The sequence below is a fragment of the Zalophus californianus genome, chromosome 15 (assembly GCF_009762305.2).
Source record: "Zalophus californianus isolate mZalCal1 chromosome 15, mZalCal1.pri.v2, whole genome shotgun sequence".
NCBI classification, from domain to species: Eukaryota; Metazoa; Chordata; class Mammalia; order Carnivora; family Otariidae; genus Zalophus; species Zalophus californianus.
Window position 1 is genome coordinate 45759299 of NC_045609.1, and position 24453 is coordinate 45783751.

At 40.4% G+C, this 24453-nt stretch overlaps 2 protein-coding genes across 9 annotated transcripts in view; one reads left to right on the forward strand and one right to left on the reverse strand.

The window, feature by feature from the left end:
• The window catches only part of SHLD2 (shieldin complex subunit 2), a 91975-nt gene that overhangs the window by 7317 nt on the left and 60205 nt on the right, over positions 1–24453 (forward strand). For 5 of the 8 annotated variants that reach the window (XM_027593128.2, XM_027593085.2, XM_027593121.2 and 2 more), the window contains exon 2: positions 20227–20273. The gene's annotated coding sequence lies outside the window, so the exon portion shown is untranslated. Of the gene's footprint in view, positions 1–2561; positions 2609–14371; positions 14517–20226; positions 20274–24453 lie in introns of those variants that run through there. The other 3 variants (XM_027593112.2, XM_027593095.2, XM_027593105.2) reach the window with 2 other exon arrangements.
• LOC113917290 (alpha-enolase-like) lies at positions 21956–23778 on the reverse strand. Its single transcript, XM_035724119.1, has one exon. It carries the CDS (start codon positions 23638–23640, stop codon positions 22336–22338), a length of 1305 nt encoding a protein of 434 aa, XP_035580012.1. The 5' UTR covers positions 23641–23778; the 3' UTR covers positions 21956–22335.

Here is a 24453-nt window from a genome sequence, read left to right on the forward strand (position 1 = left end):
GCCCCACATGGGCTTGATCTCATGACCCTGAGATCATGACCTGAGCCAAAAACAAGAGTTGGAAGCTTACCCAACTAAGCCACCCACGTGCCCTCCTCCACCCCCCCGTTTTTGGAGATTTCAGGTCACTTGTGATCTAAATATGGGATTGGAATTTGAATAGTAAGAAAGTGTAAGCTAAAAATTGAGGCACATTTGTATGCTAGAGAAGCAAAAAAGTACCTTCTCGTTGACTGTTATGGAAAAGTTGCGAAGAAATTGACTTTATCATGAAGTGCAGATGTGAGTATAATTACATCGAGTCTGCTCTTGGTGAAAGGTAGAAAAGAAAAACATGAATGAGGCAGAACAGATCAAGGCAGAGATGCTGGTAGTGGCTGGGGTCAGCTAAGTTGCAGTGGTCTAACTCCCTGATCTTGAAGTGAACAGATATTTGCTAGCTGTATTAGTTGGGATGTTTTTGGCCCTTAAGCAACAATACCCAAATAAAAGTGGCTTAGACTAAAGGTAGAACCTGAATGAGATAACTATTATCTAATAAGAAGCCTGGAGGCAAGCCTATTCCCCGTTGTTGGCATAGGGCTCAGTGATATTATCTGGAACCCAGGGCTTCTCTCAGTGTTACATTCAGCAAGTTGGTGGTATCTTTCCTCTTGGTCAGAAGATTGCTACATCAGTTCCAGGGGTCACATCCAGGCACAACTAAGTGCTGTGTGGAAGAACAGCAGTTTCCTCCCATACACATTTCTTTGTTGGTAAAGAAAACCTTTTCCAAAGGTCTGCCAGCCAGCTTCAGCTCTTTTAGGCGGGCCTCAGTAGCTAGGAATGGGTTCTATGCCATGCCCTTGCTGTAAAGGAGGCCGGAAGGAGGACTTTCTGACACTTTGAACTTCTAAAATACAGATAGGCCCCACCAGTGAGGAAGAAAGAGCAGGAGGAATAATTGTGAAGTTGGCAACCAGCAGTGTTTGCTGTATTTGCTACAGAAAATAACTGACCTGTTCTGTGTTCTCTCTCTCTCTTTTACAAAGATTTTATTTATTTATTTGTCAGAGAGAGAGAGAGAGAGAGAAAGAGCACACAAGCAAGCAGAGTTGAGAAGGTGGCAGTTAGAGGGAGAAGTAGGCTCCCTGCTCAGCAAGGAGCCTCATGTGGGACTCGATCCCAGGACCCTGGGATCATGACCTGAGCCGAAGGCAGATGCTTAACCAACGGAGCCACCCAGGTGCCCCTGCTCTGTGCTCTCTTATTGTGACAATATATTCTCTTAGAATATAAGCACAGTTTAAGAGGGGTGAAACATTCCTGAATATAACACTGGGAATTATGCTTGTGGTTTCATGTTCTCTACATTGAGAATCTAAAGAGTCTAGTTCCCTTTGGAAACTATCATTATGTTTCATGTTTTCTACTTTGAGACATTTGCTGAGTCTAGTTCCCTTTCAGATTTTATATAATGATTGTAGTTTTAAGACTATGCCTCTTTGGGGTGGAGGGGTGGCTTGACAGCTTATAAGGCAATATCTCCATGCTGCAGTGTTTACTCTGTTGCCAGACGAGAAAACAGAACAGAAACTGGAAACCCATCCTCAACTTCTGGGGGAAAGTCTGGGAATTATAAAGAAATATCAAATGCTCAAATGATTTTGTTGGATCTTCAGATTAAGCTGCCACCAGCAACTTGTTGTCAATGGTGTAACACACAGGCAAATGTGTTAAATCAATAGGAGGGCTAATCTGTCTGGCCTTTCAGTTGAAATTAGAAGTTCTTGTGTTTATGCTAAGGGCAAGTGTGACAGTCTCACTGGAGTCTCTGTGTTATAGTACATACTATCAGAAGCACGGTTTGGGATAAGACTGCCTTTTTTTTTTTTAAAGATTTTTTATTTATTTTTTAACAGAAAGAGAGAGACAGCGAGAGAGGGAACACAAGCAGGGAGAGTGGGAGAGGGAGAAGCAGGCTTCCCGCTGAGCAGGAAGCCCCATGTGGGACTCGATCCCAGGACCCTGGGATCATGACCTGAGCCGAAGGCAGACGCTTAGCAACTGAGCCACCCAGGCGCCCAAGACTGCTTTTTTTGAGAGACAGCAAGAAAGAGCTCATGTGTGCACATGATGGGGTGGGTTGGTGGACGGGGTGGAGGGACAGAGGCAGAGAGAGAATCCCAAGCAGGCTCCATGCCCCAGGGGCGGGGGGGACGTGGTCCCATGACCCTAAGATCCCAACCCCTAAATCAAGGGTCTGATGCAGCTGACTGAGCCACCCAGGTGCCCCAAGATAAGACTATCTTGAAGATGCATGGGGTAGATATGTAAAAGTGCCATTTACATATATTTGCCCTCCACAGTTTTCTTGTCAAAGATGGAATCTTTATAATTGTATTCCTGGAGGGCCATCTAAAACCAATGAAACACAAAGAGATTCATCTTAGATTCTAGAATCACCAGCTGTCCACAGTGAAAGTTCTGATCGGCTATTAAAAAAAAAAAAGAAAGACGTATCAATGAAGAGCAGTATGTCAGTGGGAAGGTGCTATTACAGAGAGAGAAGAGGTGTCAGGACTTCCAGAACAAGGGAAGTTGTGATGAGAGGCTCATATTAAAGCAAGTGTGTATCCCTACCTTCATGTGTTTTTTCTAGGTCAGATATAAAATGGAATTATTTTTGAATAACAATTATTTGGTATATTTTAATAAGCATTATAAAGAATTACAGACTTTGACTATCCTCTGTAATTTCATATTCTGTCTTGCCTCTTTCATTATATAATACAAACACCAAAAAAAAAGTGAAGGAAATGTTAGAGAAGCAATCACAATTGGCTTTAAATTAACTAGAAAAAATTTAAATGGGAAAAGGCTAAAAAACCTGAGCCCTGAGAAATTCCAGTTCCTTGCCTCTTATGGTTTTCATTTATTTTAACATTTTCTTAGAGAAAAACTGAAAAGTGTGTGAATGAAAATAACAGAAAGCCTGCCCCATCAGCCTGCGATGACTGTGCATTTTCAACTACAGGTATTCCTCACTGACCCAACTCTTGCTGTCTGAACTCAGAAACAGAACAGATGGGACAACAAGGGATGCTTACATTTATTCTTAACCTATTTCTGCAGACTCATGTTATTTCTGATTCACATCACTGTTTTTTCATATTGGTTCTCATTATGGAACATCTACGTTTCCCTAATTTTTCTCTACAGTTATCAGTTAAAACAGTTATAACTGGCAAAAAATGACTTTGAATTTTATTTTATTTTATTTTAGAGGGAGCACGCAAGTGAGGGGGGGAGGGGCAGAAGAAAGGGAGGGAGGAAGAGAGAATCTGAAGCAGTCTCCACACCCAGCACGGAGCCTGACGCTCGATGTGGGGCTTGATCTCAGGACCCTGAGATCATGATATGAGGTGAAATCAAGAGTCAGATGCCCAGCTGACTAAGCCACCCAGGCATCCCTGGATTTGAATTTAGAAGAGTAAGATAAGACCTGAAAAATACGAAATATGAAAGAATAAGGCTTAAAAATATGTATCTAGGCTCATAGAAGCACTCTATGATGTATTTAAGATACTAACAATTGAAAAAAAGTGATTACATGTGTTCAATTTTTCCACTTTTCTAAATTGTATTTTTATTTTGAAATAGTTTTATTTATAATAATTTGTTTTGAAATAACTTATTTATTTTTAAAGATTTTATTTATTTATTTGACAGAGAGAGGGAGAGAGCACAAGCAGGGGGAGCAGGAGAAGGAGAGGGAGAAGCAGGCTCCCCACCCAGCAGGGAGCCCAACGCGTGACTCGATCCCAGCACCCTGGGATCATGACCCGAGCCGAAGGCAGGCTCTTAACCATCTGAGCCACCTAGGCGCCCCGAAATAACTTTTCTTTAGAAAGAATTTTAGATATATAGAAGAGGTGCAAAGATACTGCAGAGTTCCCTTCACCCATCTTTTCCTGATAACATCTTACATAGCCACAATACAGTTATCAAAATTAAGAAATTAACATTATTGCAGGTAGATTTTTAACTGTCATTTTGGCCAAATTGTCGTGTTGACAGCTTTTTGCTGAATTACCTGGCGCTCTACCATTGATCTTAATCATGATCACTGCTATGCTCCCAGCTCTTTTTGATGGTCATGTTTGGTACCCTGTGACCTTCATCTCCTGTTCCTCAGGCTACAGATGACTGACTGCCTTTTGGGCAAGTACCCAGCCATGTCCAGTCTAAATGCTGGCCAGAAACCCATGATGTGGCTTGGTCAGAAAAATGGCTTTCCAATTTTAGTTTTATTTCTAATTCATGTGTCCCTTTATAATATCCTTCTCCCTACTTTCAGAACTGGTCGAAATGTCTTCTTTTTAAACCAAAAAAGCCTCATCAGAATGGTCTGTGTTAGGTAACTGTGTCATAGTTCACTGTGGCCAGAGTGTGTGTATATGTGGGTCTGCTGGGGAGGGAGGAGAGACACAAAAAGAAATGGCAAGAGATTAGGTGGGGCAGCTCACCGGATAGCGAGTCTCTTCATTGGGCCAGTTTAATGGCTTTACCAATAATCCTCTTTTTTTTTTTAAAGATTTTATTTATTTGAGAGAGAGAGGAGAGAGAGTGAGAGAGTACAAGCGGGGAGGAGAGGGAGAAGCGGGCTCCTTGCTCTGCAGGGAGCAATGCGGGGCTTGCTCCCAGGACCCTGGGATCATGACCTGAGCCGAAGGCAGATGCTTAACCGACTGAGCCACCCAGGCACCCCTACCAATATCCTCTACTGGATGTTTGTTCTTTGCAATTTTGAATCTAGAGATGGAGATCTTTGCAGGTTCTAGAACATTTGCAACTGTTACCCCTTCCAATACTGTCTCTACCCTGTTCTATCCTCCTTCACTTTATCTTCTGTGTTTCTTACTCTTTTTTGTGTTTTCCAACTTTTTATTTTTTTGTGCTTCATTCTATAGGTGCCCAGGGTCAGGCAAGGTGCCACTTAATCCGAGGTTTGCAGTTTCCTGGACCATCAGACGATGCAAATCTTGGTTATAAGACTTCAGGCATTGGTTTACTTTCTGATGACTGTTACCTGAGGATGTTGCCCTTTAGAGTTACAGGTTATTGTGGGAACACTCTATTATTAGGCTCATCGTTTTATGTGGGTCCTGTGCTTTGGATTATGTTTCTAGTATGCCGTGACACCATCAAACAAAAATGTATATTTTCCCTTATGATCAAATGCCCTCACATCAAAAGCAGCTCCAATGCTAACTTGCTCTAGATTCCTGGTTTTCTCTTACAGTTTTAGTTAGCTAATTCCTTGCTATATTTTTATCTCTTGGTGGCAAAGAATTTGGTTTTTATGTTTCACCTTGTGTTTTTGGTTGTTTTCATAAGAAGAGTTGGTGTGAATCTAGCTCTTCATTTTGGAAAACTGGAACTTAATATTGTTATTTATATTTAACTTTGTCTAATATCGATCCTGATTAACTTAAAAAATACATCCTTTTGTATTCTACTTGAAGTTGTTTATAGATTCATGTAAGGAGAATTGATATCTTACATTATTGTTTAACCATGAAAAGAGTATGGAGCATCTCCCATTATGTTCAGACAGTCTCTTTTTTTTTTTAAGATTTTATTTATTTGTTTGACAGAGAGAGACACAGCGAGAGAGGGAACACAAGCAGGGGGAGTGGGAGAGGGAGAAGCAGGCCTCCTGTGGAGCAGGGAGCCCAATGCAGGGCTCTATCCCAGGACCCTAGGATCATGACCTGAGCTGAAGGCATCCGCTTAACAACTGAGCCACCCAGGTGCCCCTCAGACTCTTTTATTCCTCAGTAAAGTTTTTGTAGGCTCAGTTTTATTCCTGTGCACCTAATTTTATGATTATGATTATGATTAATTTCAAAGAAACTCATCTTGGTTTGTTGGATTTGTTTCTGTTTTGTGTTTCTGTTTTAAGAGGCTTTAGCCTGGAGAAGGTACTCTATAATTTCATATAACCATTTTCTAAGATTCTATAAGTGCATTGTTTTAAAAATAGAAATAGAAACTTATTTATGTATGGTCTTTTATTTGACTTTTATTTCCAAATTGAAATATGGTGGTTGTCTACTTTTAATTTTTTTAATTCTTTAATACTTGGATTTGTCAGAAGATTTTAAAGTTTATTTTGTGTATCACACTTTACTCTGATTCATTAATTCCTGTAGGAACTATTCATTGACCACCTATTACTGACCAGGCACTGGGGTAGTTGGTGAACAAGACAGGCAAGAACAGAGCTTTTATTCTAGTGGGCATGTGAGGTTTCGAGGAGTGTACTAGTTGGAAATCATAAGGTGCTGTGTTACTTTAGGATATCAGAGAAGGCCTCTTCAAGGAAGAAACGTATAAATTGAAGCTACAGGTTGCATTGGAGCAACATCTATAAAGACCCATGGGAGAACAAGTGAAGGAAATAGCATGTGAAGATCTCTAATATAGGAAAGACCTTGGCATATTTTAGGAATGGGAGGAAACCAGGGTGATTATGGTTGTCTATGTTTAGTGCATCATGTTGTACCTTTGGAGAGATAGATCATGTGGACGAGGGCTTTACATTTTACTTTTTGTGCAGCTGGAAACCCAATTGTTATATAGTAGGCATAAATTTGGTGAACTACAAAATTTAGTTATCTTTCTATAACTAAAATTTCCTTAGCTCTGGAGCTACTTATTTCTACTGGGTAGTAGAGGACAATTTTGCCAGTTTAGGATAAAGTCAGTAGCTTCTGGTTTAACTTCATTAATTCCAGGTTAACTCAGACCCTTGGGTAAATAATCAGTCCTTTGGATAAGTTCAGTTTTTCCACATAGTTCTCTACTTTTTTTTTTCTGAGGTGGAGGGTATTGGTAGAGAAGACTTATAAATTGTCCTGGCATTGAGGAAGGGGCATCTTGTCTCTGGGCCATTCTCTGTCCTTGGGCATTGCTAAGCTGTACCTTAACTGGCTTAGTCTTGAATGGCACCATCTGCTGCGTCCGAGGCTGATATCCCTGCTACTACCATGACCTCTGGTCAGCAGGTCTATGTGCGCTGGATCCGCCTTAATTCCAAGCTCTTTTGGGCACCCTGGCCCAAAGCAAACTTCTTAACAGTTTCTACACCATGCTGGTGTGCTTGGGTCTCTGAGGCAGCTTTTCAGGAATATGGTCTGGGCATGTCATTGACTGTTAACACTGATGTAGTGGTAGGTGCAAGGTTTTGCTAAAAGACTTGCAGTTCCTTGGACCATAACTTAGGAAAGGGAAAGATGGTTATCTTCTCTTCTGGGTCCTTCCCCACAAACATACTAGAGATTTTTCTTGCCCTTTCTCACTCCAAGACTTAGCCTCAGATGGGATAGGAGGTAAGAATTCCAAACTTCTATTTTCTACCTCCTCTTTCTCTCTGTATTCTCCCCCCCTCCCCCAGTTTTTATGTCCTTTCGATTGTTGTGGGAGAACACATTTACGCCATCACCTGCCACTTCTTGTATGCTGTAGTTTACAGTATAAACTCTACCAGCAAAGTTTTCTTGCTTTGGCTTGTGGTAATTTAAAGCCAGGGTCTTAGAATTTAAAAAACCCTTAGATATTGCAAGTGAAGTTCTTAGCTTTTGAGAATTATGTTTTCCATGGATTAGGGACCTAAATCTAAAAGCTGAAAGTATAAAACTCTCAGAAAAATATAGGTGTAAATATTCATGATCTTATATTAGGCAGCAGTTTCTTAAATACGACACCAAAAGCACAAACAAAGAAAAAATAGATAAATTTGACTTTATCAAAATTCAGAACTTTTGTGCATCAGAGGATACTATCAAGATAGTGAGATATTGGGGTGCCTGGGTGGCTCAGTCGTTAAGCGTCTGCCTTCGGCCCAGGTCATGATCCCAGGGTCCTGGGATTGAGCCCCGCATCAGGCTCCCTGCTCCATGGGAAGTCTGCTTCTCCCTTTCCCCCTCCCCCTGCTTGTGTTCCCTCTCTTGCTGTGTCTCTTTCTGTCAAATAGATAAATAAAATCTTGATTAAAAAAAAAAGATAGTGAGATATTGAAGTACCAATATCTTTTCATAGAGAGTGAGTGGGTCCATAGCTCAGGATAGACTTCTAAGCTAGAGATCTGTATTTGTCGTCATCAGTGAGTAGGCAATGTGAACATGGTAATCCCAGGATGGATGTGAGAAGAGCCAAGAAAGGAGTCCTGAGGGAGTATCAGTCTCTTAAGTGTTGAGTAGAGAAAGGAAGGAGTCATCTGAGAGGTTGAAAGAAGAGTATGAATTATCATAGAAACTTCCCCCTTTAACTCTAAGCTCCTTGAAGGCTTGACTGTGCCATGTTCATCATTTTATTCTCAGTTCTTGTCATAAAGTAGGTGTCCAGTAGATGTTGTTAAATGAAAACATAGAAGTCTTAAGAAACAGTGGTCAGCAGTGTCAAATGTCTCAAATAGGTCACCTGACATAAGGACAGAGCATTGAGGAGATGCTTGATTGTCTTCAACAGAAGAATGTCAATGGAGTTTCCATGGTGGAGATACAGCCAGATTGCTGAGGATGAAGAGTGAATGGTTGCAAGAGGGTGGACATAGTGCAGACATTCTTTTCCAAAAGCTTGAAGGATAGTAGGTAGAGCGCATGTGGTATCAAGATGAGAGAGACGTCAGCATGGTTATATGCTTCACAGGAGAAGTCAGCAGAAAGGGAGAGGTTGGCACAGGAAGAAGGAGGTATGTGAGTTTGACTGAACATTATCCTTAGGATTAGAGGGAATGGAGTAAAGATACAGGGTTTGAGTAGAAGTAGGAATATAGTTTCCACCAATGTGGGAATAATAGAAGGAGGGATGGTGTCAATGAAGAAGTATTTGGGTGGTAGGTGAGGAATTTGGGGCCTCAGTACACTTGATGAATTTTTCCAGTGAGGTGTGTGGGGGATAAAGTCATTAGCTGAGATTATAGGGGAAGGAAATGATGATTGTAGGAGAGAGTTTGAGGAGAAAGGGAGAATTTTGAGAAGGCCATTGGGCTAACAGAACAGGATTACTTAGAAGAATTGTACTGACACATTTTTCATGGCTCTGGTGTATGTAGTTGTGTGAGTGATCTTCCCCCCATCTCAGGGCTCAGCAACCTGAGCGTGTGAGCAGGTAAGTTGAACAAGTGGATTGATCTTGGTCTGGGTTTAACGGGCCAGTGTGGCAGAAAGGGAGGCAAGAGATTTCAGCAGTGACAGTGTTGGAAGTGATGGGCCATTGAGTCGAAGCTCAATAGGGACCAACTGAAACCAGAAAGTGGCAGCTGGGATATGAAGTGGTTGAGACTGGATACTGGAATTTAAGATTAAGTTGAATTGAAGCTTAACTAAGGGAAACAGTTGCTATTTATGACTGAATGCAAGAGCTGGCCATGGAATGGGTTTCTGAAGCAAAGAAAGTGAAGGTTACTGGGGTTGAGCAGATAAGGGAAGTGTAAAGCTAGGGTGTTAAAAGGAGTCAGCTTCACAGAAAGTGAATTGCTCAGAATGGTTCTAGAGCAAGGGGTGGGAAGATTCTGAACCAGGTTCCAAAGTCTTTGGCAAATGTGGGAGAGTGACCAAGAGGTCAGTCGATGACAGAAACAAGGAGAGAGAGGCAGGAACAGGACAGACACCTCAAAAGAGGTACTTTGACATGAGGGTGAAGAACCTCGATGATGAACAAGGAATGACTTCTATGCTGCAGGTTGGCTGAGGGGAGAAAGAATAGCTGCACTCAGATTTTAGTTTAGACAAGAAGACTGCTGGAATGGTGCTCAGATTGGTTCAAGGTTTCGGGTATTTGTTTACAGTGGAACAGTGTAAAGGGTTATCAGGAAGTATAGCTATTGGAGGATGTGTGATGGTCAAGGAGGGGGAGAGTACATAGCAGAATTGAGATCAGAGTGTAGCGACAAAGGGGAATTAATTACTTAGAGGGGCTTACATTTTAGATGATTGTAGTGATGATGAAAAACATGGTGGTCTTAGCTGATGTCCAAATTTTTATTAATTTTGTAGGAAAAATGCTGACAGACTGAGATACTGGGTTATGCACAGAGCTAGATGACTTCATTGTTTTCAGGTCTACTTAGCAATGTTTAGCAATCTGTGGCCTTTGCTCAGCATGTCATAAAGAACCCTAGCATGGGGCCGTTTTCCTCTTTGGCAAGGGTTAGCCCTGGTGAGGAGGACTGCAGAGTGAAAGCAATTGGTGCTCACCTGATCTTTTGACCTTGACAAACTTGTGCCTAAGGGGTGAGTAGGTGGGTAGGGATAATCTTGCGTCCAAATTGGGGTGAGAAATCATAAGTCTTCAGGCCTTTTGAAAGCCTGATGCCAGCTTGAGGGGGAATGTAAAAAGTTCTGAGTCCCAAAAGGAGGGAGTAGCAATAAGAATGATTCATGATCTCCTTGATGACTTAAAAATTTAATACTATTGCAGCAATATTTAAATCATATCTAAGTTAAAAATTATAACCCAAAATGCTACATATTAATGTCTATTTTTAGAATTAGAAAATGTGTCAATTTACAAAGTCTCAAGACCATACTCTCGAAGTTTTACCTCTTCCAAAATGCCTTTCTTTTTCTTTTTCTTAGTGTTTCTTTTTTTTATTATTATGTTCAGTTAGCCACTGTATAGTACATAATTAGTCCTTGATGCAGTGTTCAACGATTCATTAGTTAAGTATAACACCCAGTGCTCATGACAGCATGTGCCCTCATTATTCAGCCATCAGAAACGATGAATACCCAAAATGTCTTAAAACCAAAGGTTCTACTACATTGATCTTTGTCATATTTACAGTATGCTTTCAGACTTCCTCGGGTTAAGGAATACTTAGAATCATGATGCATGGTATTTTTACAGAACCCTAAGAATATTGGTATGTGCTTTTGGGAACACTTATCTTGATAAGCACTGAGTAATGTATAGGTAGAATTGTTGAATCATTGTACACCTGAAACTAGTATAATACTGTATGTTAATTATACTTCAATTTAAAAAAGCATAAAATAAAATAAATTAAAAACAATATTGGTGTGTATGATTTCACTCTGCAAACTGAGAACAATTCTGCTGGGAGAAAACATTACTTCCTTAGATATATAACCATCTCTGCCTCTCACAAAATAATAGATAACGTTCGAAAGAAATCATGTTGTAATATTTTCAATCTTTTTTTTTTAAGATTTATTTATTTGAGAGAAGGGGAGAGAGAGCAGGGTGAATGAGAGAGAACACGAGTGGGGGGGAGGGGCAGAGGGAGAGGGAGGAGCAGGCTCCCCGCTGAGCAGGGAACCCCGAGATGTATGACTCGATCCCAGGACCCTGAGATCATGACCTGAGCTGAAGGCAGACGCTTAACCAAGACTGAGGCACCCAGGCGCCCCTTTTTCAATCTTTTTAACAACTAGGCCAGTCCACCTCACATCATTTTTTTTGTCATCTATTAGAACTTTAACTCAAAGGCTAGGTGGTGGCAAGTAAGAGTTAATGAAAATTTTGGAGAAAAAATATGACCTTTTATTTTTTTGAGTTTTTAAGAAATATTTTAATAGAAAGACATATTCAGTAAAGAAAACTTGGAAAATACAGGAAAGGAGGAAGAAGGGTCACCTGTGGCTCAAATCAACCACAGTCGATGTTTTGATGTGTTTTTTTTAATTTAGTTTTTTCTCTTCTATTTTGATTGTTTTGTTGGTTTATTTTAGTTTGTTTGGTAACTATGCTATACTGTGAACCTATATTTGTAACCTACTTTTTTACATAGCATTATTCATAATCTTTATAACATCATTTGTGATGACTGCATAATACAATGAATGGACCACTCTATATTTAATCCTTACCCTAAAATTAGACTTTTTGAGTACAGTTGACCCTTGAACAATACAAGTTTGAGCAGCACGGGTCAACTTACTTGCGGGTTTTTTTTCAGTAAGTACAATATAGTACTGTAAATGTATTTTCTCGTTTTTAGGATTTTCTTAATAACATTTTCTTTTCTCTAGCCTACTTTATTGTAAGAAGATAGTATATAATACATATACAAAGTAAGTTTTAATCAACTATGTTATTGGCTCAACAATAGGCTATCAGTTAAGTCTTTGGGGAGTTAAAATTATATTTTTGACCGTGTGGGAGTCAGTGCCCCTAACGCCCACTTTGTTCAGGCGTCAACTGTATTTCTAATTTTCTATTAAACCGTGTTGCAATATATGTATTTGCATAAAATTCTATCATGTATTCTTTATTTATTTCCATAGTATAGATTCTGGAAATGGATTTGTTTGATCAAAGGCTATAAGCATTTCTGGAGATCCTAATACATATTGCTTAGAAAAATTCTTAATGATAGGGTAACATAATTGGCACTTCCAGCAATGACTATAAATTTTGCAACTGGGCACAATAAACACCAAATGCAAAAAACACAATCTGAATATCTTCAAATCTATACAGGGGATATGAGACTTAAAGAGATGGCTGTATCTTGATAATGGAAAACATTTTTTTTTTTCTTGTTCAGATGCCTCCAGGCTAGATGATAACTGACTAGGTAACACACAGTATTTTGGATAATTGAATGACTGATCTGATGATGCAGGTGATGGCTTGAAGCCAGTGTGAGCTATGGAATAGAAAACAAAATGGTATTTAATTTCAGTATATGTACAAGTTCTGGGCACTGAATCCATGTGCTGGAATCTGTAAGGAGATGTTACTGCTTTATTATTAAGGATACAACTCAGGAGCAGCCAAATGGAAGAGCCATGTAGGACAGGGTATGGGGGAAGGAGCACTTCCAAGCCCACTCTGGATGTGTTACCCTTCCAGCACCTTGATGAGTTCAGCAACTGGGAAGCACTAACCTTGTTTTCTTTTCTTTTCTTTTTTTTAACAGATTTTATTTTAGAATTCTCTATTATTTCTCAGAGTATTTTTGTGTGTGTGTGTTTTAAAGACATTAACCAGTCTTCTTGATTGTCTTTGAAAAAGTGGGTTCCACCAGATAATTTTGAGAAGATGCATACCATATCCCGTTCCCACTTGGTGATTAACCATAAACATCAACTTTCATCAGCTTAATAAAGGCTCAGGGAAATGATATTACCACTAACAATTTAACATTGAGTACTTAGTATTTTGAGGCTCTGTTCTAGCAGCCCCACATGTATTAATCTTTACAACAAGTCTGTCTTCTGCAATTACCTCCTTTTGTTTACAGATGAGAAAATTGAGGTCCACATTGGTAAAATAACATGCCCAAAGTTGCTAACATGGCTTAGCAGGTGGAAGAGCCAGGATTCTATCTCAGATAAACTGGCTCCAGAGGATTTTCAAGCACTACATTGTACTATTTGTAACTGGAAAGAAGACTGGTTTAGTGTTTAGTGCAGCATTTCTCAAGCTTATTTAACAATGGAAGCTGATTGTCTTTCAATATTTTATAGGGATTAGTTTTCCATGGAGTTAACTGGGAAGTGTTGTCTTGAGCCAGCCTGCACTGGTGCAGTCTCTTAAACACCATTATTTTAGAATAGAACTTTTTTTTTTTAAACTTGGTTCTCTGTTCATAATATTAAGTGCTATATTTATTTATTTTTTTGTTATTTTTAAATGTTATTGAAAGACTAATATTTTGACTTCAAGACATTTTATATTGTCTTTTATAATGACCTTCCTAGGAATTTTTAAAAGGTCAACATCATTCTACACTACTTTCGAGGTACTGTTAATAGTTTATAATCCAAATCACTATTTTACTCTGCTTTCTGTACAAGATAAGAAACTGACAGCTTTTTAGTGCTGTGGAACATGATGGTAACTGACCTCTTTCTTGAGTTTCAACCTTGGTTCTGCCTCTTTACAGGCTATGTGGCCTTAGAAAAGTCACTTCATTTCTCAAAACTTCTTTCCTCTAAAAGACAAGGTTAATATCTTACAGGGTGGCTGTGAGAATCAAATGAGAAAATTTCATGTAATGTCTGGCACATAGAAAGCTCACGACAAATGGTAATTGCTCTCAACTTTATACCATGAATGAATTGCAAAAATAGTTGGATAAGAAAGGTCAATTTTAATTTGAACTGCCTCAGTGTTATGCTGACATCAGCTACATTTCTGATAAAGTGATGTTGTCCTGATACAGGTTGTAGTGGGAGTTAAAACCAGTTTCCTTCTGGCTTTCCAACTGACATAATAAGCAAAACCTGACTGGGCAAACATAGACCTATTTATTAGATCACTTATTATTAATGTTAAACTAGCTCTGGTGCTGACTTATCCTGTTCTTTTTGAAATTTCACTGTTGTCATTTAAAATCTTCCAGACCTTCAGAAGCTTCACAGAATGCTAAAGGGTTTAATCCATCCTCCAGAACATGCAAAGTTTATTTTCCAAAGTGGTCCTCTACATCCTGCAATATGTTCAAAATCATGCATGTAGGACAGAATTCGCTTCCATTTTTACATTTGCTACTGGAGGTATGTTCAGTTTTCCTGGCAGTCAACTTTGGAGTTTAGCTTAACACATCTAACCAAACACATCTAACTTAACACATCTAACCAAAGTATGAGTAATTACTGAAAACAAAACTATTAAAGGAAAAATCTATGGAGAATTTGTAATTTCCAATGACTTACTCCTTAAGCAAAAAGAAAATGGGTTTGTTTTGAGCTGTATGTGGGGGGATCTCTAGTATTCTATCCTAAGTGCTTCTTCTAGCCCTGTTATCTAGTAAGCACTCAGTAAATACTTCTTGATGGACTGAATTTGATTTCTAATCCCAATTTTTTGCCTTGAGACTTCTGTAAACTTGGACCTTCTTGAACCTTCTAAGCTTCGGTTTCCTCTTACGTAAAAAATGAGGTACCAATATTTGTGTCCCAGGATTGTTGTTAACAATGAAGTGTTCATGCATTTAAAATAGCCAGCCTAGGGATGTCTGGTGGCTCAGTTAAGCATCTGCCTTCAGTTCAGGTCATGACCCCAGGGTGCTGGGATCGAGTCCCGCATTGGGCTCCTTGCTCAGCGGGAACCTTGCTTCTCCCTCTGCCTCCCGCTCCCAGTTTGTGCTCTCTCTGACAAATAAATAAATAAAATGTTTTAAAAAAATAGCACAGCACGTGGCACCGTAATGGGCACACAGTGCATTGCACGTTTTCCCAGACACCTCACTTTGTTCTTCAATAATATTCTCTTCAAGCACTTTTCAAGCACTTTCTCATTCCCTAAACACTTTGAAGCCATGTTCAAGAGAGAATATGAGTGTTTGCCAATTAAACGGAAAATACATTCCTTTGTAGCCAGTCCTTGGAATGTTTCAGCAAAACTGAGTGTATCCCTGACAGACCTTGGTTTGAATTCTGGCTTTACAACTGACTGTGTTATGACCTTAGGTAAGTTACTTAACCTGTCTGTAAAGTATCGTGAGGTTGAAATGAGTAATAATATGTATAAAACATCTGGTTCCAGTGCCTGGTTTGCGCAGGCGCAGAAGAGATTTATCATCTTAAGTTGAGACTTTTATTTAATCTGATAATTTATGTAATTAATTCATGTATATTGAGGGCCTACTGTACTCAAACCCTGTTAAGAGCAGCCAGGAAGATTGTGAATGGACATTGGGCATATGATTATGTAGGTGACCGAAGCTGGCCTCACCTACAATCAGGTTCGGCAGAAGTGGCATTTTTTTAGATTGTATTTATTAATTTAGAGAGAGAAAGCGTGAGCACACGTGAACGGGGGAGGGACAGAGGGAGAGGGAGAGAGGCAATCCCAAGCAGACTGCGCTGACTGCAGAGCCTGTTGGGGGGCTTGATCTTAGGGCCCTGAGACCATGACCTGAGCAGAAACCAAGAGTCAGGTGCTTAACAGACTGAGCCACCCAGGCACCCCCAGAAGTGGCATTTTCTCTTGTATCTGAAGTAAAATAAATTAACGGGCTGCTATTGCATTTGACATGGCATTTTTTAAATGTTGCATTTCTCTATTAAATACTAAAATTAAAGAAAAAGTCAAGAGATAAGTTCATGAGTGCTAAAGCAAACCAGGTAAATTTTGCTATTTAAAAAGTTTTTTATCTTTTGCTGATCTTGTTCATCACGAATAAACACGTTCCTCTCGTATACTAAAATTTAACACAGGATACTGGTAAGACAAATTTAATAAAATATTTAATCCATTTAAAAATTCACTTGAATTGTCTAGATATTATATAAAATTGATTCCTAGACTGGCAGACTAAGCATTGCAAAGCTGGTACTAAGCATTTTATGAGAATTCCTAACAAATAGGAAATCTTTTTTTTTTTAAAGATTTTATTTATTTATTTGAGAGAGAGAGAATGAGAGATAGCACGAGAGGGAAGAGGGTCAGAGGGAGAAGCAGACTCCCCGCTGAGCAGGGAGCCCGATGTGGGACTCAATCCCGGGACTCCAGGATCATGACCCGAGCCGAAGGCAGTCGCTTAACCAACTGAGCCACCCAGGCGCCCCCAGATAGGAAATCTTAAGGATGACATTGACATTATAGAAAAAGGTTTAATTTTGAGGGGTGCCTGGCTGGTGCCGTGGGCGGAGCTCTCGATGTCGGGGTTGTGGGTTTGAACCCTGTATAGAGATTACTTAAAAATTGAAAAAAAATCTTTAAAAAATGTTTATAATTAAAATATTAATAAAATAATAATAAATATAATAATAAAATATTAATAATTCCCTTATGAAATTAACCATAAGGTTTTTTTATTTTTATTTTTTTATTTTTTTTTAAAGATTTTTTATTTATTTATTCATGAGAAACAGAGGGGGAGAGAGAGAGAGAAGCAGAGGGAGAAGCAGACTCCCAGGGAGCAGGGAGCCCGATGTGGGACTCGATCCCAGAACCCTGGGATCATGACCTGAGCCGAAGGCAGACGCTTAACCATCTGAGCCACCCAGGCGCCCCTAACCGTGAGGTTTTTAATGAGATACCAAAATAATCCACATTTCTCTGATAGGATGTTAACATCTATGTTTTGTGAGGTAGAGTTTCTTGTGTTAATTGAGATATAATTCACATAATGAAAATGTTTCAGTGGTGCTAAGGATGTTCACAATCTTGTTGAACTGCCACCATTATTTGGTTCCAGATCTTGTTCATCACCCTCAAAGGAAACTCTATACCCATTGAACAGTCACTCGCCGTTTCTCCTTTCTCCCCGCCCTGGCAGCCTCTACTCTGCTTACACATCTATGGATTTGCCTGTTCTGAGTGTTTCATATAAATGGAATCATACCATATTGCCTTGTGTGTCTGGTTTCTTTCACTTTGCATGTTTTCAGGGCTTGTCTATGTTGTGGCATATATTTGCACTTCATTACTCTTTAAATTTTTTAAAAAATTTATTTATTTATTTTAGAGAGAGAGTGAGCGTGGGGAGGAGCAGAGGGGGAGGGAGAGGGACAAGCAGACTCTTTGCTGAACTTGGAGCCTGACCCCGCGCTTGTTCTCATGACCCTGAGCTCCTGACCCGAGCAGAAACCAAGAGTCAGATACTTAACTGACTGAGCCACCCAGGTGTCCCACTTCATTCCTTTTTAAGGCAGAATAATACTCCAATGTATGGGTATACCACATTTTATTTATCTATCAGTTGATGGATGTTTGAATTGTTTCCACTTTTTGGCTATTGAGCATGATGCTACTATGACCATTTGTGAAAATTGTTGTGTGGACATATGTTTTCAGTTCTTCCGGGTATATACCTAGGGTGGAATTACTGGGTCACATGGGACCTCTATGTTTAACTTTTTGAGGAACCACCAGACTTTTTCCAAAGCAGTGGCATCATGTTCTGTAGTTTTTAATTCTGTCTCAGATACTTGATGAAAGAAAAGTTTATTAAAATGAGACTATTAGTACTCATGACAGCCCTTCTGACAAGCCAGATGGAAGTCTTAATTTGCCTATTTGCTTTTCAGAATGAAAACATTAAAATATAAACCTGCACTATAGAAATAGTGTCAAATTTTTTATGCCCTCTTGTTCCTCTACCCACCCACTTCTCCTAAAAGTTTGGAATATGATTGGAATTGATGATGTTTACTTTCACATAAGTATAGGTTTCTAAAAGTGATATATTGAACTACATCAAAAACTAATGATGTATGGTGACTAACATAACATAACATAATAAAATAAAATAAAATAAAATAAGTGATATATTGAGGTTCCTGCTCTGCTTTTCCTTGGTGGGTTTCATGTTTTATTACTAATGCAGAGATATTGAACATTGCTCTTTTATTTTTATTTTTTTTTTAAAAGATTTTCTTTATTCTTTTAAGAGAGAGAGAGAGACAGAGAGCACAAGCAGGGGGAGGGGGCAGAGGGAGGAGAAGTAGACTCCCCACTGAGCAGAGAGCCAGACATGGGGCTCCATCTCAGGACCCTGGGATTGGGATCATGACCTGAGCCAAAGGCAGACGCTTAGCCTACTGAGCCATCCAGGTGCCGTGAACGTTATTCTTTTAACAGAAAACATTCTTGAAACAAAATTCAAAATAGATTTAATTACTTGTGATTAAACTTTCTTGGATATACAAATATTTTTCAAAAATATCACATAGAGACCTCACCTAAAAATCTTTATGTCAAGAATATTGTGTTAATGTAGTAGGTAGTCTAGAGATGCTTTTACCTCCTTGGCTGATGACATTACCTGTGTCTCTGCTATTGTTGTCAGTAGTCATTATCAGCTATTCAACCTCCTACATTTGTTCTAGCAAATATTTGTATAGCCTTAGTAAATTTACATAAAATGAAATCATTACAAAGAAATAAAGTAAGTTGGTTTTATTGGAGGTATAGAATTTTAGAGCAGAAAGGGTGCTCAAGAGAAATAACATTTATGGAATAATTTCTGATGCTAGATTGGAGCTTAAGTGCTTTTTATGCCATATCTCATTTAAGGTGACAGTCTATATGAATTTTGTGTTTGGAAGAAGAAATGAGATTATCAGTCATTCCAAAAAGCTTGGAGTGAGCTCTCTCTCTCTCACAAATTAATCTTTATTCCTGTGAAGGTATATTATAGAGATTGATTTGTTTTCTTAGAGTAATGAAAAACTAAAGGAGTTCTTTTTAGGTAAATTTCTCAGGTTTTAAACTATGAAAATCAGTATCATTGTGGACACTGAATATGTTATTTACTAAATTCTATAGTTTTATCCTATAATTTTCAGTTATTTTTGCAATTATTTTGGTGCCTAAAATAATTTGTTATTTGAGCTAGAGAAATATTAGGTTTTAATCAGATCTTTTTGTCTGAATACTGACTCTTTTAAAAGTTTTTTTTTTTTATAATTTTGGGGGACATGGTATTAAGTTTGCTGCTGATAAGCTTCTGTACTAACTAGAAGTAGAGCAGAAACTACAAATCAAAAATCTACCTCAAAAAATTAAAAATAGAACTACATGTGATCCAACAATTCCACTTTTGGGTATGTATCTGAAGGAAGTGAAATCACTATCTTAAAGAGTTATCTACATCCCCATATTCATTGCAGCATTGTCTACAATGAAGACACAGAAGCAACCTGAGTATCCATCAGTGGATGAATGGATAAAGAAAATGTGATACACGCACATACACTGGAATATTCAGTCATAAAAAGAAGGAAATCATGCTATTTACAAAAATAAAAAATGGATGGAACCTGAAGGCATTATGCTATGTGAAAGGCAAATACTGTATGATCTCACTTATATGTGGAATCTAAAAAAAAAACCCAAAGGCCCAGAAATAGAGAACTTATGGATTAAATTGGTTTTTGGTGATTGCCCAGGGCTTCAACTTTATTTTATAAGTTTATTTCTTTGGAAAACTGTTTCCCAAGCTTTATAACAAAGTATCACTGAACTTGGAGAAGATAGTCTGTGCATAAGTTGGAGACTTTGCCTATTTTGAAATGGAAAAATTCTTGTCTCAGCATTACTGAGTTAATGTACAGTTGGTACAAAGTTTTCAATTCTAATTGCTGACTTGCTTAGTGAGTGAATGATTGATCATAATCAACTGGAACGTGTAAGATAAAGCATGTTGACGTGAGTAGTTTTTCTGGTACAGTCAATTCTTTAGTGTGATAAATATTTTTATAAACAATTTTTCTGTTTCTCTTGGATAGTCAGTTTCTCTCCCTCCCTCTTTTTCAGGAGACCTACGTGAAAGGGTCGGAAGCCTTGATGTTTGAGTAGACAAGGTAACCATTCAAGTAAACTCTTCAGTATTGTGACAATTGAATGGGTTGATTTGATATCAAAAAAAGAATTTCAGTTATTTAAAGAAGAGTGAATTATTAACTGTGTTAATAATATTTATATCTACCATCACTGTAAGCACTTCATGTTCATTATCTGATTTAAGCCTACGAACAGTCCTGTGAGAGAGACTATTACACCCGCTGTATAGACTAGGGAACTAAAGCCCAGAAATCTACGGATTTCTGCTGTCGACATCATGCATTTGATAAGAGTTGTGATAGTGCGAAAGTAATGTTACTTCTTTCTTGCTCCTTTTTTCCCCCCTCAAACTCATCTGTTCTCGTTATTTTTTCCTTTGTGGGACAATTTTGTGGGACTTCTTTGCTTCCAGAGATAAGATTTAGTTGTTGAGATGGGTTTTCTGCACTCTTTCTCCATCTTCCATATTCTTTTTTTTTTTAGATTATTTATTTATTTATTTGACAGAGAAAGAGACAGCAAGAGAGGGAACACAAGCAGGAGGAGTGGGAGAGGGAGAAGCAGGCCTCCCGCTGAGCAGGGAGCCCGATGCGGGGCTGGATCCCAGGACCCTGGGATCATGACCTGAGCAGAAGGCAGACACTTAATGACTGAGCCACCCACGCGCCCCCCGTATTCTTTTATGTACACTATTTTCAAGGTTATACAGTTCAGCGAGTTAAGTAGTTTGTCAGGGATTGTTCAAATAGGGATTCTCAGTCCCCACCCTCATTCCCCCTTCTCAGAGGTGACTTCTTGACTCTCTTTGCTGTTTGGGATTTACCTGTGGTTTATCAATATATTTGAACTGATGTCACCTGAGTTTTCAGTTTAGGGTATAACTTGTTTATATGATTTTCTGTGTCCCTATCACTAACTGAACTCAGGAGTCTCTATCAATTGCCCAAAGTTCCTGTTTTCTGTCACATCATTTATTCTGTTAATGTCATTATCTTGAAGAAATCCCTCCCAGGGCAAAGTGCTGTGGTACCAAGTAGCTTCTGCCTTCCCAGAGTGTCCAGCTCTCATTCTAGGGGCTCTCTCTTCCTCTGTGTTGGATCTTCTATTTCCTCTCTCCTGTGTTGTCTTCTTTCTTGGTTCACTCCCTCATTTTGCTCCTCTAGAGCCTCTGCTGTGCAGATATTGAATTATCTTGACTGGACCTCTAATTTCCTTATTTGTTTTTTTCTTATTATTATGTTTTATTCTCTATTCTTTCTGACAAATATCCCTATGTTTAATTTCCAAGGTCTCTCTTTTTTAAAAAAAGATTTCATTTATTTGTTTGAGAGAGAAAGTGCACAAGCAGGGGCAGAGGCAGAGAGAGAGGGAGAAGCAGATGGGGCTCGATCCCAGGACCCTGGGATCATGACCTGAGCTGAAGGCAGACGCTTAACCTACTGAGCCACCCAGGCGCCCAGATTTCCAAGGTCTCTTTTACTTTTTATTTTTTTAATTTTATTTTTTTTAAAGATTTTATTTATTTGAAAGAGAGAGAATGAGAGATAGCACGAGAGGGAAGAGGGTCAGAGGGAGAAGCAGACTCCCCGCTGAGCAGGGAGCCCGACATGGGACTCGATCCCGGGACTCCAGGATCATGACCTGAGCCGAAGGCAGTCGCTTGACCAACTGAGCCACCCAGGTGCCCCCAAGGTCTCTTTTATTTTTTTTTTTTTTATGGGTCACTGAGGCCTTTTTATTCTGCACACAAAACCACTGGGGATTTCGCCTGTGGACACCCCAAGATCATAAAGTAGACAGACGTGACTACTCCGGACACTGGATGGAAGTGAGGTGAGAAAACAATGACTTGGGCCAATCGCACGATTACAGAGTTAGGGTTTCCAGCAGGGTTCCAGATGGCGAGGTTTGGCTTCTGCGGCAGTTCTAAGGAAGCAGTGAGAACATCACAGGGAGGGGAGGGGGCAGCTAACTCGCAGGGTCCCCGGCCAGTTTCGGCTGGGGGCCTCGAGCTGCCCGGGGGGAGCAGAGGTCTAATGAGCCGACTCAGGACCGCAGGACTCGGGGTGCGCTGCCCGGAGCTTACTTGGCCAGGGGGTTTCTGAAGTTTCTGCCAGCGAACTTAGCCTTGCTACCCAGTTCCTCTTCAATTCTGAGGATCTGGTTGTACTTGGCCAAGCGCTCAGATCGGCAAGGTGCCCCTGTCTTGATCTGCCCGGTGCAAAGTCCCACCACCAGGTCAGCGATGAAGGTATCTTCGGTCTCCCCAGAGCGATGCGACACCATGACGCCCCAGCCATTGGACTGGGCCAGCTTGCACGCCTGGAGAGACTCGGTCACGGAGCCGATCTGGTTCACTTTCAGCAGGAGGCAGTTGCACGATTTCTCGCCCACGGCCTTGGAGATCCGTTTCGGGTTGGTCACGGTGAGATCATCCCCCACCACCTGGATGCCGGCGGTGGCAGTGAACTTCTGCCAAGCTTCCCAGTCATCCTGGTCGAAGGGGTCCTCGATAGACACCACTGGGTAGTCCTTGATGAAGGACTTGTACAGGCTGGCCAGCTCATCAGGCGTGATGTACCTGCTCGGGTCATCGGGGGACTTGAAGTCCAGGTCATACTTGCCCGACCTGAAGAACTCAGAAGCAGCTACGTCCATGCCGATGACCACCTTCTCGGTGTAGCCGGCTTTCCCAATGGCGTTCTTTAGGAGCTCCAGAGCTTCTTTGTTCTCCAGGATGTTAGGCGCAAAGCCACCTTCATCCCCCACATTGGTGGCATCTTTTCCGTATTTCTCCTTGATGACATTCTTCAGGTTGTGGTAAACCTCGGCTCCAATGCGCATGGCTTCCCTGAAGTTGGCTGCACCAACGGGCAGGATCATGAACTCCTGCATGGCCAGCTTGTTGCCAGCATGAGAACCACCGTTGATGACGTTGAAAGCCGGAACCGGCAGGATGACTTCAGCATTGCCAGCCAAGTCAGCAATGTGCCGGTACAGGGGCACCCCCTTTTCCACGGCCCCCGCCTTGCAGACAGCCAGGGACACACCCAGGATGGCGTTTGCACCAAATTTAGATTTATTTTCTGTCCCATCCATCTCGATCATCAGTCTATCAATCTTCTCCTGCTCCACGACGTTCAGTTTCTTGCTAATCAGGGCAGGTGCAATAGTTTTATTGATGTGCTCAACAGCCTTTGAGACACCTTTCCCCATGTAGCGGGTCTTGTCATTGTCCCGGAGCTCAAGGGCCTCGTAGATACCAGTTGAGGCACCACTGGGCACAGCAGCTCTGAAGAGACCTTTGGAGGTGTAGAGGTCAACTTCAACGGTGGGATTCCCACGAGAGTCAAAAATCTCTCTGGCGTGGATCTTGAGAATAGACATGGTGACTTTCTGGCTGCCGGATAGCGCTGCCCGGGAAAGAAGCAGAGGGTGCTGCAGGCACGGAGGACGAGCGTTAAGCCGCAAGGTCTGGGCGCTCTGAGTACCCGAAGCTCGTCTCCCCAAGGTCTCTTTTAAAAAGCGTTGTATTTTCGGGCGCCTGGGTGGCTCAGATGGTTAAGCGTCTGCCTTCGGCTCAGGTCATGATCCCAGGGTGCTGGGATCGAGTCCCGCATCGGGCTCCCTGCTCATTGGGAGCCTGCTTCTCCCTCTGCTTCTCCCTCTGCCTCTCTCTCTCTCTCTGTCTCTCATGAATACATAAATAAAATCTTAAAAAAAAAATAAAAAGCGTTGTATTTTCTTTGTCATGGATGTACTCTTACCTCTCCAACCATATTAATGATTGGGTTAAAATTTTTTTTTAATTTAAAAGTTCCTTCCTATAGGGCGCCTGGCTGGCTCAGTCACAGGAGTGTGCAACTCTTGATCTCCAGGTCATGAGTTCGAGCCTACATGTTGGGTGTAGAGATTACTTAAAAATAAATTTAAAAAAATTTCTTCTGTTAGCATTGTCTGTAATTCCTCTGAGTTCTTCTTCTTTTTTTCTGTCTTTCTCTCTGATGAGTAGTGATCCTGAGCTATGAAAGGTATGGTCCTAAAAGTTGATTAGAAGCTTTGAGTTCATCACTGGTACTTGTGGACTGTGAGTTCACTGTTGGGTGACCTGGATTTGCCATCTATTAGGGAGCACTCGATAACTCTTTCTGATTTCTTTCCCCTTTCTGAAAAGAAAAGTCTTCTAATCTCCGTCTGGTG